This window comes from Aotus nancymaae, unplaced genomic scaffold (assembly GCF_030222135.1).
Source record: "Aotus nancymaae isolate 86718 unplaced genomic scaffold, 86718_ANA_hifiasm-v0.15.2.pri h1tg000036l, whole genome shotgun sequence".
NCBI classification, from domain to species: domain Eukaryota; kingdom Metazoa; phylum Chordata; class Mammalia; order Primates; family Aotidae; genus Aotus; species Aotus nancymaae.
The window spans coordinates 61,005,903-61,027,266 of NW_026988450.1; the positions used below are offsets into that span (position 1 = coordinate 61,005,903).

General features: G+C 34.0%; 1 protein-coding gene across 1 annotated transcript in view; it reads right to left on the reverse strand.

The window, feature by feature from the left end:
- Positions 1-21,364, reverse strand: part of CSMD3 (CUB and Sushi multiple domains 3) — a 1,293,678-nt gene that overhangs the window by 162,728 nt on the left and 1,109,586 nt on the right. Inside the window, exons 36-38 of the mRNA XM_012443291.2 lie at positions 20,529-20,653; positions 11,353-11,449; positions 7,677-7,781 (exon numbers count right to left, since the gene is read on the reverse strand). Coding sequence (XP_012298714.2) covers positions 7,677-7,781; positions 11,353-11,449; positions 20,529-20,653 — 327 coding nt within the window. The remainder of the gene's footprint in view (positions 1-7,676; positions 7,782-11,352; positions 11,450-20,528; positions 20,654-21,364) is intronic.

Sequence of the window (21,364 nt, forward strand, 5' to 3'; positions counted from 1 at the left end):
GGAAGTTGAGACAGGAGAATTGCTTGAACCTGGGAGGTGGAGGTTGCAGTGAGCCAAGATGGCACCACTGCACTCCAGCGTGAGTGACAGAGCAAGACTCTGTCTCCAAAAATAAATAAATAAAAATAAATATGATAAATAAATAAAAATATATCAACCTGTCTGCCAGCATTTACCTTTTAAGTACATAAAAAGCAGGCATTTAAGTAAATAAAAAGCAAGTGTAGTAACTATGCCACTAGAAAATCAATCAATCAGTCAATCAATCTATATGCATATATAGAGAGATTTTTTTTTTTTTTCCTGAAAACCTCATGACTAGAAAAATCCGATGGAGAAAACATTCACTTGCTGGGAGGAATCTCAGCCAAATTTCCATTTACTAAGAAAGAACACCTGTCATGTTTCCTGAAACCTTCACTATTTAAAATATTCCTTTAGGAATATAGTAAGAATTTACTTTCTTGGAAGAAAAAAAAAGCACTATCCTTTTTTATAGAAAACCTTAAAGTGTTCTGCATCTGTTGCTAGTATTCATAGTGTGATTACAGACTGTGATTTCCCTATTGTGATTCTTCCCTTATGTTACCCAGTGGGCAGAACTTTTATCTCAGAGACTGTCACAAATGAAATACTCAAAGATGTACAGTGAAATGGGTGTCTCCTTGATGGAATAAAGTTAATATGCCTACCTTGTTTACACACATAGACCACTCACACACAATATCATTTTTTCCCAGTACCCAGTTGTTTAAGTATTTCGCTTTTCTCAAGCATCTAAAAATCAGGTATTTTTTTAAAAAAATCATTTAGTCTTTATTCACATGTATTAAAAAGCACAGTTTTCTCTTACAGAGGCTGTATATCTCAATCAGTATTTTGAGATGCCTCTAAATACAAAGGAAGTTCTTCAAAATTTCTATATCTACTTATTAAAATCTGCCTTCACAAATGAACAGATTCTTCAATTTTCACAAAATAGATGTTTCTCCACTAAGAGAATCTTATCTTTTTTGAAACTTGACAGAAATTAAGATTCCCTTTCCATAAGCAAAACAGATTATTTGTGAAAAAAAAAATCTGTGGTGCTTGAGTAGAGGGCACTGTATTCTTTGACGTTTCTGGAAGTAATATTCTCCAGTGTGCAACTGAGTGAACAGTCAGCCTGTCTGATTGCCCTGCTGGATATTGTTCTAAACCGCAGCTGCTCTATGTAGCACTTGATCCACCAAACACATTTTAACTGTTATTCAATCTGTTCTTAACAACGCAGCCAAAAATGCTGCCATAGCTTGTTTTATACATTTGTCCTTAAAGACCACAGCAGAATTTGTTAGCCTTTAATTTTGTAAAGCAATACTACTTAGTCTTGAAATTTTCGTGTTCAATCTCCCACCATTCTCCTGAATTTAAACTTAATACTTAGCAAATATTATGTTAATGTCCTTATTAATTAGACAATAGATTTGCAAACATGAAACATATTCTAGTTTTAAAAATTAATTAAAATAACATTAGTCATCCTTTGGCACTGATTTCCCACTGTCAACTAAATGTATCTCTTTTCTCACCTCTCTTTATCAGTCCCTCTCCCCTGCTTGCCTTCTCTTTTCCCATATTCTGTAACTCTCTTTTTCACATCTATTTCTCTGTATCCTTTTAGTTTTCTAGTTATAATTCTAATTTTAATTTAGAGTCGCTGTCTTTGTTTAAAAACAGCACATGCAACTGTAGTATTTTTTGGTGACCAACATAGTCAAGCATACTGTTTAGTAAAGTATTTATTAAATTTCTTCCAAAGGAAAGATCTTTGTCTACATGGAATTTTAACTTCTGCTAAATTATGATTTGATAAAATTATTATTTTTCTGTACCTGTAAATGCTTTTTGTAGTGCTGGTATTTTTAATTATATTTTCTTTAATACGGAAAGTTTTAAAATATGTTGCAATTAAAAGGAAGCATTCAGCAAGTGTTTTGATGTCTTGGTTAAGGCCTATAAACACAATGATTTAAAAAGCATTGCTGATTATAATATCATCTTCTAATAGGTTGCCACCTTGTGGGTTTTGAAAAATACAGTTAACACATTTTGTAGATTGCATAAATATCCTGCTCTATATTTTATTTATTTTTCTCTTAGGTGAAGGATCTAGCTATCTAATGACTCTTAAGAAGTATCTAGGGATCATTTTGAACCCGAAGTATCACTTTGCAAACATCTAGATTATGTGAATTCAAACTAACAGATTAAATGCCATTCACTCAGAATAGCCTCTGGACCATTAGGAGAGTTCATAGTGTTATCATTTAAAGCAACTGCACATAAAATACACCAATGCATCTATTTATTCTCATGCTCATTCATTACCAATAGTAAATTCTTTCTCACATTTTTTTAGTTTGATTCAGATAATTAATTTAGAGGATGCTGGCTTTCCTTGATTGCTCATTTTATAGAAATAACAAGTTGTAACTTAATTGGGTAACCAGTCACAAATGCAGTACGGGGAAAAACATATTCCACATAATATTAAGTTTTCATTCAATTAGGGAAGAGATTTGTTTAATTCATCTCCCAATTCCCCTGCAGTTCTAAGCAGAGTGTCCTTCACATAGACACTCAACATTACTTTCTAAATTTAAGATCATAATTTAAATACTTAAATTATATCTAATATGTCTTTTCTGTCAAAGATGTTGGTTTCTAAGGCCTAAAATTGTGAGATTTAACGTGGCTAGTTATTGATTTCCCTTAAGAAGGGCAGTCAAACTTGCAATTCTCTGTTCTAAAAGGCAAGATACTATGTATTATTTGCACCTAATTTGTGTTAATTAGGATACAGCTCAATTTCTCTCATTTACTAAAAATAAGAATTTCTAACCAAAGAGCGGTTTGAAAAATATTATATATAGCTATATCATTTTGTGAATTTTAACGATCAATATATTATCTTACACAATAAAGGATTTTGCATTCATCAACGTATTTTAGAAATGCAAAAGCTCTACTAAAGAGACTTTTTAAAGTTTTTTCAATTTACATATAGTTATGATAATTTATTGGTCTGTATTATGAATAACTATCAAAACATATGCTGCTTTTGACCTGTGGCACCTATAACAAAGTCAAATTTCTCATTATGACATCCTATACCTTTCAAGAGTAGTCTTGCCTATATAAGCAGACTTAGTTACTGCCACTTTCTCAAATTTGATGTACCACCCCTACTGAAATAGTTTGAATTTTTCCAAATGTGGTATATTTCATACCTCTGTCTTACCATAAAGTTTTCTCTGCTAAATCTATCCATCCCTTCTTGCTTAACTGTAAAACTCCTTATTTTTTAAGACTCAGCCTAAGTGTTACCTCTTGTTTGAAGTATTCCCTGAATTTCCTTAATGGAGCTGATTATTTATTGCTTTTGGGTGATCTACCACAAATATATCTATTACTGTATTCAGAGCACTGTAATATTGCTTTATCTTTCTGAATCTTCTACTAGACTCTTCAAAGAAAGATACCGTGACATATCTATCTTCACATTTTCTATGTCGAGCATAGTGCCTGACATATGGTAGGTGTTCAAAGTATTTATTGGTTGAATAAAGAATGAATGAATGAATTTTAAGGATTTGTCATATATTTGCATTATAGTAATACATTTATTATATCTGAAGTTAGCAGTAACTGAAAAGTAACTTCATTATAAAACCAAAACATGTAAAAAATCAATGAACTATTATTTACTTAGCAAATGCTTATCAATTGCAGCTGTTGTTCGCTCCCACTGAGAGTTTCTCTTCTATCAAAACTTCCAGTTTAGGTAATGGTACTTCAGTGAGGTAATAATTGGCCTGAATGAGTTGATGTTGAGGAGCTAATACTCAGTGGAGTACCTTCAGGAAGCAGAAGCCAGCAGAATTACAAAACATATGCAACATCTAGGTTCTAAATCCCATTATGAGCACCAGCATCAGTGTAGGTACACTAACGTTAATGATATATACCAATATTAAATGTTTGCTATCTTTTACCTCTGGGTTTTATGTCCATTCATTTGTTTATTCATTCAACAAGTATATTTTGAATGACTGATAAGTTGCAGGAACTGGCCTCAGTGTTAAAGACACAAAAATACTCTAAATGGACGTGGCAAAGTGCTATGACAGATTTTGTCTTCTGGAGCCTACATTTTAAGAAAAGAGTAAGAAAAACCATAGTTACCCAAACACTCACCTAATTACATTTGTGATAATATTATATATGGAATGAAACACTGTCTCATATATACGTTTAACAGGGGAACTAATCTATTTTTATGATGAAAAGTTTTGCAGGAATTTGGAGATGAATGTACATTTTCTATATCAAGAGTAGCCACTTATTCTAATTCCAATTTCAAAATTTCTACAGGATCTAGCTCCCTTTTCACAATTTAAAAATACTTATAATTAAAAAGCAGGAATTACAATTGATGCCACAGAAATTAAAAGAATAAGAGAATGCTATGAATAATTGCACACCAAAAAATTAGATAACCTAGAAAAATGAGAAAATTCCTAGAAATATAAACTTTACCAAGACTAAATTGTAAGGAAACAGAAAATCTACATGGACCAGTAACTAGTAAAAAGATTGAATCACTTAACAAAACCCTCCCAACAAAGAAAGGCACAGCACCAGATGGCTTCACTGGTGAATTCTATCTTACATTTAAAGAATTAACTTCAATCCTTCTCAAACTCTTCCAAAAAAATTGAAGAGGGGAAAATATGTCTAAATTTATTTATTGCTGTCAGCCCTGCCCTAATACCAAAGCCAGAGTCACCACAAGAAAAGAAAACTATAATCCAATATCCCTTCTGAACATGGATGCAAAAATCCTCAACAACATGCTAGTAAGCTAAATCTAGCAGCAGGTTAAAAAAATATATACCACGACCAAGTGGAATTTATTCCTGAGATGCAACAATGGTCAAACGTATACAAATCAATAAATGTGATATACCACATTAACAGAGTGAAGAATAAAAGTCACATGATTGTATCAATGGATGCAAAAAATGTATTTGACACCATTTCATTATTAAAAACTCTCAAAAAACTAAGTGTATAAGAAATTTACCTCAACATAATTTAAGGACATATATGAAAAGCCCATAACTAACATCATACTGAACAGTAAAAAACAAAAAGCTTTTTCTTTGTGATCAGGAACAAGATAAATAAAAAGCTTTTTCTTTATGATCAGGAACAAGGTAAGGATATCCATTCTCTCCACTACAAATCAAAATACTATTGTAAGTTCTAGCCAGAGGAGTTGGTCAAGAAATAGAAACAAAAGGCATCCAAGTCAAAAAGGAAGAAGTAAAATTGTCCCTGCCTACAGATGAGAAAATCCTAAATGTGGAACAACATAAAGATTCATGGACCACAATGAGATGTCATATTCCCCCAATTAAAGTGGGTATTATCAAACAAACAAACAAAAAATGTGGAGAAAAGGGAACTCTTATACATTGTTAGTGGGAATGTAAATTAGTCAAGGCATTTTAAACAATAGTAGGGAGGTTTCGTAAAAAAAGAAAAACTAGAACTATATAAGATCCAGCAATCCCACTGCTGGGTATATATCCAAAAGAAAGAAAATCAGTATATCAAAGGGATACCAACACTCCCATGTTTATTGCAGCACTATTCACAAGATATGGCTATTGTGAATCAACTGTGTCCATAAATAGATGAATGGATAGGGGAAAATGTGGTATATATTACAATGGAGCACTATTCAGCCATAAAGCTGAAATCCTGTCATTTGCAGCAACATGAGTAGAACTAGAAGATGTTAAGTGAAATGAGCCAGGCATAGAAAAATGGATATTGCATACTCTTATGCATATGTGGAAGCTAAAAAAGTTGATCTCATGGAAATAAAGAGTAGAATGATGGTTACCCCAGGCTGAGATGGGTGACTTGGAAGGCAGGGATGAAGAGAGGTTGGTTAATGAGTTCAAAAATACAGTTTGATAGAATAAATTCTGATGGTTGATAAACGGGGATTATAGTTAATGCTAAGTTACTGTATATTTTAATAAGAAGAAAGATTTGGAATGTTCCCAACATAAAGAAATGATAAATGATTGATGTTATAAATGGTAATCCAATTATCCCAATTTGATCACTAAACATTGTATACATGTACAAAAATATCACATATATCCCAGAAATATGAATAATCATTATGTATCAGTAACACTGAGGAGACGCCATTAAAAAAAAACCTGTTAGAACTAATAAATGAATCAGTAAAGTTACAAAATACAAAATTTATATACAAAGAATCAATTGTGTTTCTATATACTAAAAATAAACTATCCTAAAAGGAAATTAAAGAAATAATCCTATTTGCGATAGCATGAAAAAAATAAAATATCATAGAATTTTATTTTTATTCTTGGTAAAGAATAAACTTAACCAAGAAGGTGAAAGACTTGTACACCAAAAACTACAAAATAGTGGTGGCTCACACCTGTAATTCCGAAATTTTAGGAGGCTGAAGCGGGTGGATCACCTAAGGTCAGGAGTTCAAGATCAGCCTGATCAACATGCTGAAACCCCGTCTCTTCTAAAAATATAAAATTAGCAGGGTGTGGTGTTGAGCACCTGTAATTCCAGCTACTTGGGAGGCTGAGGCAGGGGAATCACTTGAACCCAGGAGGCAGAGGTTGCAGTGATCCAAGATCATGCCATTGCATTCCAGTCTGGGCTACAAGGGCGAAACTCAATCTCAAAAACAAAATAAAACAAAACCTACAAAAATACGATGAGAAAAATTACAGAAGACACAAATAATTAGAAATACATCCTACGTTTATGGATTGGAATACTTAATAATCTTAAAATTTCCATTCCAAACAAAGCAATCTACAGATTCAAATCAATGCTTATCAAAATCTGGGACATGTTTTTCCACAAATAAAGAAAAAATACTAACATGCATACGGAATCACAAAAGATCTTGAATAGCCAAAGAATTCTGGGGCAAGAACAAAAGTGTTGGGTTCACACTTCCTGATTATATATTACAAAGATACAGTTACCAAAACAATGTAATACTGGATAAAAACAGAAATACAGACCAAAGGACCTCCAGATGAACCTGGAGGACATTACACAGTAAACTAAACCAATCACAGGAGGATAAATACTTCATTATTCCACTTCCATGGCAAATCTAAAATAGTCAAACCCAAAAAAACAGAGTAGAATGGTGGTTGCCAGGGGATAGGAAGATGAGGAAATAAACAGCTGAGGTTCAATGGGCATAAAGTTTCAGTTATGCAACATGAATAAGTTCTAGAGAGCTGTTGCATAATATTGGACTTATAGTTAATACAATATTTCACATTTAAATATTTGTTGTGATGGTAGATTTCACATTAATTATTCTTATTCAATAACAAAAGAAATACTTGTAAATTTTTGTGAAATCATTAAAACTTTATCCCTATAATTTTGTAACTGAATTGAAGTAATACTTCAAAATTTTAAGAAAATAGGACAATGTTTTATTTGAGAAAGTTGCTATAATATATACATATTCACAAAACTATTTTTTAATTAATATAAACTTGTTTTCAACCTATCTGAACAGCACATGATATTATTTTTACCTGTGTATTCAAGATGAAATCCTGCAGCAGAAACACTGATGTCTGATTGAAAATTTAGATACAGATTGTTAGAGGTACTATTCAAAAGATGAGGTATTGTTGTTCCTGAAATGATAATTGAGAAGGCAAGCCAATGGTCAGCTAATAAATACTATAACAAAATTAAGTAAGTTTACTCATCAGCCAATAGATTACCACTAAAAATATGCATTAATCAAGCTGTTTCTCAAAAAAATTTAAGAGAAATATTTTTTTTCACAATCCTCTTTCATTGTACTTTTCCTGTTTCCAAGAAGACAGACCACTTGAGATGACTTTAAATTGCTTCCTAAAAATAGGTAGGAGCAAAAAGAGCTGGTGAAAGTTAAAGCTGTATATTTTACATGTTTGCCTAAAATAAATGTTAAATTTCATGTGAATTTCAGTATTGCATGCATGAGCTAATAATAAACAATAAATACAAATATATGTAAAGTTATATTTTGTTAAAAACATGAATGTTTCCAATGATTGCTTTCAAAGAGATTATTACTGTGTATTCTCTCTGTTTTCCAATATGTTTTTTGGAGGACTGTGTTATATCAGAGGCTTCTGATTGTCAAAGTATAACCAGTTTTAACTGCCTGATGTAACATATTTGTGAATTAATTTTAAAAGAAACAAAAACAATAAATAAAACAGAGTTTGCAAACTAAAAATGAATAAATAATAAGCTTAATTTTGAACTTTGCATGTGATTGTTTTTGTTTGTTTTTGAGATGGAGTTTCAGTCTTGTGGACCGGGCTGGTGTGCAGTGGTGCAATCTTGGCTCACCGCAACCTCTGCCTCCAGGGTTGAAGTGATTCTCTAGCCTCAGCCTCCTGAGTAGCTGGGATTACAGGCATCTGCCACCATGTCCAACTAATTTTTGCATTTTTAATAGAGACAAAGTTTTACTTTGTTGGCCAGGTTGTTCTTGAACTCCTGACTTCAGGTGATCCACCCACCTTGGCCTCCCAAAATGCTGGGATTACAGGTGTGAGCCACTGTGCCCAGTCTGCATGTGATTTTTATAGTATAGTAACAAGTTTGTATGAGTCAGATAATATAGTCATTGATTTCCTTTTAATAGATTATTCTATACCAGGTCAAGTGCCTCTGACAGCAAAGCTGGCAGTCAGCTTTCCAAAAAATTCCAATTATGAGCTACTGTTACTCTTGTCTTTCAGCAAATGTATTATAATTATGATTTTCTGGATTTCTGAAGGAGATCAAATTTATTTTATTAAGTTATTGAGTTTGAAAATATAAAGTATCTACTTGAATTAGTTATTTCTTGACTTTGCTATTGAGCTAATAGTTTAAGATCTTTGACTCCAACTCTAGCAGTTTCAAATGGCAAGCATGAAAATAACTAAGCATTAATTCTACATTTTAAGACAAACATCAACAAGCATAGGAGTTGAGATCATTACAAACATTTCCTTTTTTTTTTTTTTTTTTTTTTTTTTAAAGATAGGGTTTCACCCTTATGGCCAGGCTGGTCTTGAACTCCTGACCTCAGGTGATCCACCCACCTCGGCCTCCCAAAGTGCTAGGATTACAGGCATGAGCCACCGTGCCCGGCCTTACAAACATTTCTTTATAAGTAACTAGTTTCTTTATATTTGGTTTGTACAACTTTGTGGACCTCACCCCTGGTATCTTCTATGAAATAACAGAAAGAACTTCTTACAGAGCACACACTTGCTTTTTTTTTGGCCATAGTGTGCTAACAGCAACCACTGAAGACAGGGATAAACAGAAACTTAAAAGGTCATTTCACCTGCCTTAAGTCTTTTAGAGGATCTTAGTGATTAAGAGCTTTAGTTCTGGAGTCACACCAGCGGGGTCCCGATCTCATTCTAACATTAGTTGTACAACCGCAAGGAACTTAATCTCTCTAAGCCTCAATTACATAGGTCTGCTAGAGAGATCAAATAAGGAAATGCATGGCAAATGTCACACAAAGCTAGCACTTGGTAATCAATAGCTATTACTTATCACTTTTACTATCATTATATTATTATTTTAAAAGTAATACAAATGGGTGTGGTGGCTCATGTGTTAATTATCGGATTACAATTCCAGTTTATCAGGAGGCTGTAAGACAGGAAGATCGCTTGAGGCCAGGAGTTGGAAACGAGCCTGGGCAACATAGGGAGACCCAACCACTAAAAAATAATAATAAATAAAAAATAATTGGGATTGTGGCACATGCCTATAGTCCCAGCTATTCAGGAAGCTGAAGCAGATGGATCACTTAAGCTTAAGAATTCAAGGCTGCAGTGAGCTATGATTGCACCACTGCACTCCAGCCTGGGCAACAGAGCCAGACTCTGTCTCTAAAAATGAAAATAATAATAATAATAAAATATTACCCCTAACCTATTATAAATAAAAGTGTACTAAAAATTGTGTGAGAGTTTTCTAAGATTTCTATCTAAATCTGTATAGTCCATGCCTAAATCAAATAAATTTGATTTAGGTATTTCTAAATAAATTTGATTTAGGTATTCCAGGTATTTCTTTCTTTTCCACATTGGTGATGCTAAAAATTGGTTCTGCTACTCTATTTAAAAATCTTTTAAAAGCTTAAATCCATTCAAATTTGTTTAAGCATATCTGAAATGAATAAGTTAATAGGTAAGCTATATTTATATTTCTAGAGATTAAAAAATAGTAAAAAATTAACAAAGTAAAACTTTTTATTTCAACGTCCATATGCCAAAAGAAACTTTTAAATTATTGCATAAATTACCTTTAAAACATCAATAAATCTAGCTGGGTGTTGTGGCTCACACCTGTAATCTCAGCACTTTGGGAGGCTGAGGCAGGTAGATCACCTGAGGTCAAGAGTTCAAGACCAGCCTGGTCAACAAGGTGAAACCATGTTTCTACCAAAAAATACAAAAATGAGCTGGGCGTGGTAGTGCATGCCTATAGTCCCAGCTACTCTGGAGGCTGAGTCAGGAGAATTGGTTGGACCCAGGAGGCAGAGGATGCAGTTAACCAAGACCTCACCACTGCACTCCAGCCTAGGAGACAGAGCAAGACTACATCTCAAAAAATAAAATCCTTAATAAATCTAACATATTTTAAAAACCAGTCAACATCTTATATAAAAAAATAAGACTTTTATTTTATTTCTTCTGGTCTTGTTAAATATGTATATACTAACTTTATACAATTTTATTCATTTCCTAGAAATAATTCTGTATTCTCTTTATTCTCACTTAACAGTATCTTGTAGCATTTACCTGGTTGTTATACTATCTCAATGATTATTGTCATGACTTCATAGCACACAATTCAAAGCACAGTCTAATTTTTAATTATTATTGTTCATCCATTTCCTTTAAGGAAAAGGGCACACATACTATTCCTGAACCCCAACTCAGCTGAAACTATTGCCAGTAACATAAATCCTTCAATAAATAATTACACAAATATAGAAATAATTAGTAAGAATATAATTAGGTTTTAAACAGCAATATTGATATAATCATCAAATCTTTTAAACTTCAGTCCTTGTATTTTTGTGTATAATTTGTAAAAAGCAAATTAAAACTACCAAGTAAGAGTTGTAGGCAGCTCTTTATTTTTTTATATTCTGGTTATTTCTGTATTTTAATTAAGCTCAGATATCTTATTTACCTGAATAACTTCCAAGTCGTGGAGCATTGTTGTCTCCCCCATCATAAAAGTCCAGAGAATCCCAATTATGTTCTGTAGCAAAGCTAACAACTTGCACCTGTGAAATAATAATTACAGGTAAGAATGTAAATTTTGAACCAGATACACATAACTATAGTCCACCATAGCACCTTGGAAAAGAGAGTTCAAATTCTAGGCCACATGATTGTGACCCTTCATAGAAGAGTTTTTGACAGAACTGATTTTTGCTATTATTGCACTGGCTTACACGAACTGATTTTTACATAGGAAAGCCTTTGTAGCACCTAGCAATGTTCATTATGGGTATAACCTGAGCAGTGTCTGTCATTATCTCAGAACATTCCCTTTTCAAAAGTTTTGAGTTTAATCTAAAGACTCAGTGCCAGAATCTCAATCCATGTTCAAAACAATTGGTTAATTTTTATTTATATGTCACTGATTGCGTTTTCTGATTTGCTTGTAGCTATTAGGAAAAAACAGATTTGTGATCTACAAACCTATAGGATCTTAGAATATGCCTTTTTAAAACCAGGTTTATTTCTGGATACTTTTAATTCATCCTTTTCTTGCATAAACTTTGCTCAATTTCTTCTCTTGCTTTTATTTAAAGATTTTTAACATGGATATTTTTAATAAGTCTCATTATGGATGACCAAAAGTAATATTTTGTAATTAATTCAAATGTATCTTTATAAAATTATTTTAATGAATAGGGTTATAATAACTAAGTCACTGTGAAAGTCCTTAAAGTTGAGAAAGGAAATATTGGGGAGGTTTAATTCTCTCCTGTCTATTAAATTTTATTTAAAGAAAGAGACATATGTTACTTTATTGCGCATCACTTGGCATAGCTTGAGCTTTTGCAAGAACCCACAGGACTCTCACAACTGCAGATACTATCTATTTTGCTATTTTTAAAAAAACATTTTGTAATTTTAGAAGAGAAAAAGGAATAACTTTATTACAAGTTTATTTTTTTTACCTGAAATCTGTTGAAAATATACATACTGCACTCATTCACTAAATAATTGCAGCAATTTCACTCATTAAAAATTTCTTATCTGTGAAATAACCCATCATTATTCTTTCATGAAAATGAATGCTGGTGCCTCTTTCCAGGGGTGAGTGCCACATGGCAATAGATACCCTGCCTGTATGATTGGCGTTAGACCCCATGGCAATGTTCTAAGACAGGAAGAAGACCAAAAGTAAAGCTGTATAATTGTAATACCTCCTTAAACAATTATCAATTCCCTCTTCATATCTGAATTTCCCTTTCTTTCACTTTAGGAGAAGAAAATACTGCATTCGGCTTTTTGAAAAATGTGAAGATTCATGCAGAAGTTGACATTTGTGCTAAGCTTAAGATATTGAGTTTTTCCACAGAAGGAAATTATTAAGTGTCTAACAACATAAAAGGAGGCAAACCATGAGCTAGATTTAGTGGACCATGAGTAATCCTATTTAGCCACAGTGGAGGGTATTTACACAAGAAGAAATACACATGCAAAGTTAGAGAAAGTACAAAAAAGTTCGAAAAAGTAGAGCTTAGTAGCTAAATACAAGAGAACTTAGAATCAAAGAGCCTGGGTTTGCAACCTCCTGGCTCCTCTACTCACTGGCATGTCACTCTAGGAAGGTTGTTAATCTTTCTGTTCCTCAGATTATTTACATAAATCATTGTCGTAAGGGTATCTAATTCATAGATCCATTGTAAAAATTAACTTAGTTAATTCATATAAAGTGCCCAGCATGTAGTAAGCACTCAATAAATCTTAGCTATGAGGAAGATTAGGGGAGAGACTCAATAAAAAACTAAACACTAGCATAACAACTGTGCACTTCAAGACATAGTGATACCTTCAGTTTTCCAGTAAAGGTTTCAGAAGTCAGAGGAAGAAAATAATTAGGACTGTGCTCTAAGTATACCACTGCATTGGGTGAAGAAAGTAAAAGTGAAAAGACAATTTCAATACCTATTTCAGTAATATTTCAATATGTATTGCAGTAAAAAACAAGAAGAGACTGAAGTGTATTGGAGGCAGGAGTAGTAAAAATGGGAACCCAGATGTCACATGTGTTGCTATAGAGGAAGTTATTAAATTTTGTGAGAAGTGAATAGGGGAGGAAGTGAAAGGATAAATTTGAGAATAATTTCTTTTCTTCTTTTTAGGTTCTGGGGTACATATGCACATCATGCAGCATTATTGCATAGGTATATGCAATACATGGCAAGGTAGTTTGCTGCCTCCATTCCCCTGTCACCTATATTTGGCATTTCTCCCCATGTCCCTCCCCAACCTCCACAACCCTCACTGTCCCTCCCCTAGCCCTCCCCACAGACCCCAATATGAGATGCTCCCTCCCTGTGTCCATGTGTTGTCATTGTTTAACACCTGCCTATGAGTGAGAACATGCAGTGTTTGATTTTCTGTTCTTGTGTCAGTTTGCTGAGAATGATGGTTTCTAGATTCATCCATGTCCCTACAAAGGACACAAACTCATCGTTTTTTATGGCTGCATAGTATTCTATGGTGTATATGTGCCATATTTTCCTTGTCCAGTCTATCTTCTATGGGCTTTGGGTTGGTTCCATGTCTTTGCTATTGTAAACAGTGCTGTAGTGAACGTATGTGTGCATGTGTCTTTATAATACAATGATTTATAATCCTTAGGGTTTATACCCAGTATTGGGATTGCTGGGTCAAACGGAATTTCTATTTCTAGATCCTTAAGGAATTGCCACACTGTCTTCCACAATGGTTGAACTAATTTACACTCCCACCAACAGTGTAAAAGTGTTCCTATTTCTCCACATCCTCTTCAGCAATCTGTTGTCTCCAGATTTTTTAATGATTGCCATTCTAACTGGCGTGAGATGGTATCTCAATGTGCTTTTGATTTGCATTTCTCTAATTCCCAGTGATGATGAGCATTTTTTCATATGTTTGTTGGCCTCATGTATGTCTTGTTTTGAAAAGTGTCTGTTCATATCCTTTGCCCACTTTTGAATGGGTTTGTTTGTTTTTTTCTTGTAAATCTGTTTTAGCTCTTTGTAGATTCTGGATATCAGCCCTTTGTCGTTGGAAGTTCTAGACAGATCAATCAGACAAGAAAAAGAAATAAAGCGTATTCAATTAGGAAGGGAGGAAGTCAAATTGTCTCTATTTGCAGACGACATGGTTGTATATTTAGAAGATCCCATCATCTCAGCCCAAAATCTCCTTAAACTGATAAGCAACTTCAACAAAGTCTCAGGATACAAAAATGATTGTGCAGAAATCACAAGCATTCCTATACACCAACACCAGACCAACAAAGAGCCAAATCAAGAGCGAACTCCCATTCACAATTGCTACAAAGAGAATAAAATACCTAGGAATACAACTAACAAAGGATGTAAAGGACCTCTTCAAGGAGAACTAAAAACCACTGATCAAGGAAATAAGAGAGGACACAAACAAATGGAAAAACATTCCACACTCATGGTCAGGAAGAATCAATATTGCCAAAATGGCCATACTGCCCAAAGTAATTTATAGATTCAACACTATCCCCTTCAAGCTGCCAATGACCTTCTTCACAGAACTGAAAAAAACCACCTTAAACTTCATATAAAACCAAAAGAGAGCCCGCATAGCCAAGACAATCCTAAGCAAAAAGAACAAAGCTGGAGGCATCACACTACCTGATTTCAAACTGTACTACAATGCTACAGTAATCAAAACAGCATGGTCCTGGTACCAAAACAGAGATATAGGCCAATGGAACAGAATAGAAGCCTTGGAGGCAATGCCACGCATCTACAACCATCTAATCTTTGACAAATTTGACAGAAACAAGCAATGGGGAAAGGATTTCCTGTTTAATAAATGATGTTGGGAAAACTGGCTAGCCACGTGCAGAAAGCAGAAACTGGACCCCTTCCTGACACCTTACACTAAAATTAACTCCAGATGGATTAAGAATTTAAACATAAGACCTAACACCATGAAAACCCTAGAAGAAAACCTAGGCAAAACCATTCAGGACATAGGCATAGGCAAGAACTTCAAGACTAAAATGCCAAGGCATTGGCAACAAAAGCCAAAGTAGACAAATGGGATCAAATTAAACTCCAGAGCTTCAGTACATAAAAAGAAACAGTCATTAGCGTGAACCAGTAACCAACAGAATGGGAAAAAAAATTTGCAATTTATTTTCTTTTCTGGCTTATTCAGAGTAGCGGGGTAGCAAGAGCTAAAATGTAGACATCTCCAGGAAAATCTGTTACCTAGGTGGGAGAAAGAAAGTCAGTTTACTTCTGGATACATATGTCTATTACGTATAGCTGAATAATGGCTCCTGAAGATAGGTTCTGATCCCTGGAACCTGTAAATACTACCATATATGGAAAGAGTCTTTCAGGTAAGCTTAATTTAAGAATCTTGAGAAAGGGGAAAAGGGCCACAGGGAGATTCGACACTCGTAGAAGAGAAGACCATGTGACCACGGAGGTAGAAATTAGAGTGATGTGGCCAGAATTCAAAGAATGCCAGCAGCCACTGCAAGCAGAAAAAAAAGGAAGAGATTCTCTAATTCTTGAGACCCTGGATGGGGAAGGAACAAGGGAAGAAGGGTTCTGCCAGCAAATTAATTTCAGTGCAGTAAAGCGGATTTTGGACTTCTGGCCTCCAGTGCTATGAGGAAAAAAAAAATCTGTTGTTTGTAACTATAAAACTCATGGAAATTTCTTACAGCAGCCAGAGAGATGTAATATAATTTGCCACTGGGATTCGAGGTACATTGTGAAAGTAGTTTGGCATCATAAAAATGTAAAGAGTGTAGAAGCAAAATTTGGCCAGAAGAACTGGCAGATGATGCTATGAGATCTGTTAAGGGACTAAAATAAATAATTGAGTACCCACTATGACAGAAAGCACATGAAACCCAATTGAAGATTTTAAAAGAGGTAACTATTGACTCAGTGTTCAGAGTAACTTTGTATTAAATGTAGCTGTCTGTCATGGCAATGGAATAACTTTATGAGGCAATGTATTTCCCATCATTGAAACTAGACATTTATCATATAGCTGTTCAAATTCTGTTTAACTTTAGAGTATATAAAATCATGATAAACATGCTGTAAATTGATACAATAATGTAACCAATATGTTTTCCCCCATGGTTTATTACATAAATATTTCCCTTTTCTTAATAACTAGCACTGTTACTTTTGAATGTAGCCCCACTGAAATTCTCCAATAGATTCTGCTAATATAAACAAACGAACAAATGAATTCACTCTTTCACACAAAGAGTTGGAAACTCATATGTTATATTAAATTAATCTATCTGTTGAGGTTATTTCCAAAGAACATTCAATTACTCTATATTATTATAACTTTTCAGCATTCCAAATGTTTCTTCTTCTCTCCTCTTTACACCAATGACTATCCCATTTTATCTCATATATTATTTATTGAATATTCATATAATTCTTTATTCACACACATATTTGGCCCTACAGAAAAAAATATTAAACATTGCTTTGAACCCAGTGAACTAGCCAAGTAGCTTTTAGGTAAATTTAGTAAAGTTTCAGATATACATATATATATTGTATGTGTGTGTGTTTGTGTGTTTGCTACAAGTTCCTATGACTCAGTGATATGACTAAAACTAGCATCTATATCAGTGGTTAATTAGAAAAAAGTCTTTGATAGTTTTTTCTAGCCTGTTTAAAATTAAAAGCCCAAAATGCTTTATACACTATATGTTTGCTAAACACTCTGCTAAACCAAATTTTGTTTTCCAAAGTGCAGTCAATAAACTAAGTACTTCCTCAGTGAAAGGTTTCAGTGTTATTCATATATGTCCAGTTTTGAATATTGTTTGCCTAGGATTACTGATATATAACATAGTTTTTCTGCAAACATTAGTAGTTTATTATGCCTGCTAACTCTCTAAAACAGTAAAATCTCCACCTGTGCATGTATCCATTGATTTGTTCTAAAAATATTTACTGAGAATATACTTCCAGGCACTGTGCAGGATGCACTTCCAGGCACTGTACTAGCTGTCAGAATGGACTTGGCACTGTCTTCATGAGCTTACGGATAATTAGCAGTAATATTAAAAATGTGATAGGTGTTATGATAAAGAAATTCCAGGGAACTGTGAGAACATACAGCAGAAGAACTTAACCTTGTCTAAAGTTCATGGAAGGTCTTCTACAGAATATATATTTAAGTTAAGACAGAAATGTTGAGTAAGAATAAGCAAAATAAAAGGAGATCATAGTGTTGATAGCAGAAAGAAAAATGCGCACAAAGGGTCCAGAGGCAAAAGATAGCTAGGTTTTTACAAGGAACTAAAATAGTGCAGATAGAATAGTTATAAAATGAGAACAGAGCACAATGGCATAATCAATAGTATCAAAGGAGTTAAGGAGATTGCAGACAACTGAGGTATTATATACAATAAAATGATAGTATTAGATTTTTACTTTCGGATGGTTACTCTGTTAGACGTATAAGAAATAGATTGGAGGAGAATAAAAACCTAGGACAAGGATGACGGTTACCTAATCTTGGGTAGTAAAAATGTGGATGGAGAGAAACAGACTTGTTTAAGAGATTTATGAAAGACAAACCTGATGAATTTCATTGTACCGAGTAAGAGTCAGAGAAGAATCGAGATTTCTGGCTTGTGCAACTTAATGGATGAGGAAGTTGTTCTGAGAAAGAACACTGGGAAAGATCTATAATTTTGCGAAAATTCTATGAAGTCAGTTTTAGACAGGTGGAATTTGACATGCCATCAAGAAGTTTAGCTGAAAATGTCCAGTGGGCAGTTGTATATAGGTTGTGAAACTTAGGTGAGAGGTCTGGGTTAGATATTGAGGTCTGGATTTCATCATTTATTCAGCTTCTCATTCAAAAATATGTTTTCTGATTGTCTATTATGATTTAGGTCCTGGACATTTCTAGCACAAAAAAGTAGCTGAAGCCATGGAATTAGACAATGACCCAGAGAGAGTAAAGTGAGATAAACAAGGGCCACAGAATCTCATAAACACTAATATTTGAACAATGGGTTGAATTGGAAGAGGAGACCAGGTGGGGATATAGAAGTAGGAGCTACAGATATAGAAGAGAAAACAAAACAAAATACGAGAAATATTGGTGTCCTGAGATCTAAGGATTAAAAAGAAAGTCTATTAGGAGTCAAGGGAGGAACAGCAGGATAGACAGCTGCTGACAGAGTAAGAAAGATGAACCACACAATGGATTTAATCACATTTAGGTCTTCACTATGAGACTGGCTCTATTAGGGTATTGGGTGCTGAAGCCACAATGCACTCACTGCAATGTGGCTTCAGCACCCAATACCCAAAAAGAGAAGATGATAACTAAAGAAATAATGCCAGGGTTTCATAATTTTAAGATGAAATGGAAATAAGTAAGTAGATGTTAATATATAGATGCTCTAGAATAACCTTCAGAAGATTATAACCAGATGATGTGGTAAAATTTCTATGAGGGTTCTAAAGATATCATACTATTTCAGATCCACTATAGAAGCTGGAACATGGGCAATCCTAAAATCTTTATTATTTTACTACAATAATATAGAATTAATTAGTTAACTTCAAATTTTACAAATTGGCTATAAACTAACCAGAATGTAAGTATGCATCTCTGATCTTTGGATGTCCATAAAACTCTGAAAATGTACATGCTTCATGTTTTGTCATTGGTTTGCTGGCATATTTTACTCCCAACACCTGTTGAGTAATTTTTAAAATGTCTGAACAATTATAAATCCATGAAGCTAATTTTTTTTTAACTAAAAATTATTAATGCATGGCATCTTGGCTACTTTTTCCACAACTCTTATATGTCTCTAGTTTCTTTTTTTTTTTTTTTTTTTTTTTTTTGAGACGGAGTTTCGCTCATTACCCAGGCTGGAGTGCAATGGCGCGATCTCGGCTCACCGCAACCTCCGCATCCTGGGTTCAGGCAATTCTCCTGCCTCAGCCTCCTGAGTAGCTGGGATTACAGGCAAGCACCACTGTGCCCAGCTAATTTTTTGTATTTTTAGTAGAGACGGGGTTTCACCATGTTGACCAGGATGGTCTCGATCTCTTGACCTCGTGATCCACCCGCCTCGGCCTCCCAAAGTGCTGGGATTACAGGCTTGAGCCATCGCGCCCGGCCTATATGTCTCTAGTTTCTAAAGAAAAACTCTACAAATCAATTAGAGAAGTAATCAAGTTATATCTGTGAAGGCTGGATAATGTAATATTTATGAAGCATAATTACCTTTCATAGAACATATATAATGATTCTGCAGTAAAATATTATCAATTAATTTAGAAAAAAAATCTTTATGTAAAACAGAATAATTGGTCAAATTGGTCACCCCCCAAAATAGCCATAATTAAAATAACAGGACAGTCAGTGTTGATTATCTATTTTTAAAGAGCATCCTTCTTCCTTGCTAACAGATACCTGGTTGGGTTCAATTAAGTGAGAGATGTGTGCATCAGAGGAGGCTGAACTTCTTGCTTATTCTTGATACTTAATACAGTTTTATTTGAGCCAAATCATAGTAAATCTTTGGTTGTTGCCCATTGTATACGTTAGGAATGGATATAATTACAATCTTGGTCAATAAAACAGGAGGGAATGTCTGCTGGCAGTTTTCCTAAAAAGCTTTCTTAACCACTGAAATGGTACATAACATAAGGACATTTTATTTTGGCTCCTGGCCATTGCTATGTAGGGCTGTCATGGCTAGAGCTTTTGCAGCCACCTCAAGACCTCAAGAGAAGGTTTCTAAAACCAACAGGCTGAGCATGGCAGAACAGAGAGGTGGAAATAACCTGGGTGAGGAAAGACACAACTGAACCACTGAAATAATGTTTGAATCCACTTATCACAAGATTCCATGTTATGTGGGGTTATATATTTTTTTGTATTGCTTATGCATCTTGAATTGGCTTTCTGTTAATTCTACATAAAAAATATTAATAACAAATATCTTTCTATTCATTTCAACCATGTCAGTTAAAACCACTTTCTAAACTGCCAGAAATAATGTTCATTCTGTCATCTCTGAAAAGATGAACTACAAACATATGAAAAGAAGAAAAACTTAAATATTCTTACTTGAATGCCAGCTCCCTCTGGCACTGTGATCTTCCACACACAATTCAGATTGTTGTCATAAGGCTCAGGGTATCCAGGTGACAAAATAGTTCCTTTGCGCTTAGTTAAAATTCCACCACAGGGCACTAAAAATAAAGCAGTCCAAGAGAAGGAGTTAATTCTAATGCAAAGGATTAAAATAGAGAAAAGGTCAGAGATAACATCTTAGACAGATACTAGACTTGCAAATCAAATCATACTGTTTATCGAAGCTCATAAAAGCAATGAAAATTGTTTCTGTATACCATAAAAACCTTAAAAATAATTAGCATTAATGTATGACTTGTCAATGGCATATCTAAAATCACACCACAATTAACTCAGTAACAGCATATTATTTTTATTATATTACTAAAACATGCATTGACTACATTTGCTTTTAAATAGTTCATTTCTAGATAAAACTTTTCTTAAGGTTTTTTGAAATAATTTGGTACTTTCTCCTTCATGCATTCTTTGAGGAGTAACAGCATCCACTGAAAAGTAATCAAGATGATGATAACAAGCAATATATATATATTTATATAGAGCCTACTATCTGCTAGGCACCCTTCTAAGTGCTTTACATATTTTAACTCAGGTAAGCCTTCCAACAACTAATGAGATATGAATAAGTATTCTCCACATTCTACAGCTGAGGCAATGAAATGGAGTTATTAGGAGATTGTCTTGCCCAAGATCACATATTAAGAGAAGAAGCTGAGATTTGAATCCTGACAGCTAGAGCCAGAGTCCATGTCCTTAGGTGGAACTGAAGATACCTGAAGTGGTCCCACTTTAGTTATAGCCAGTATATC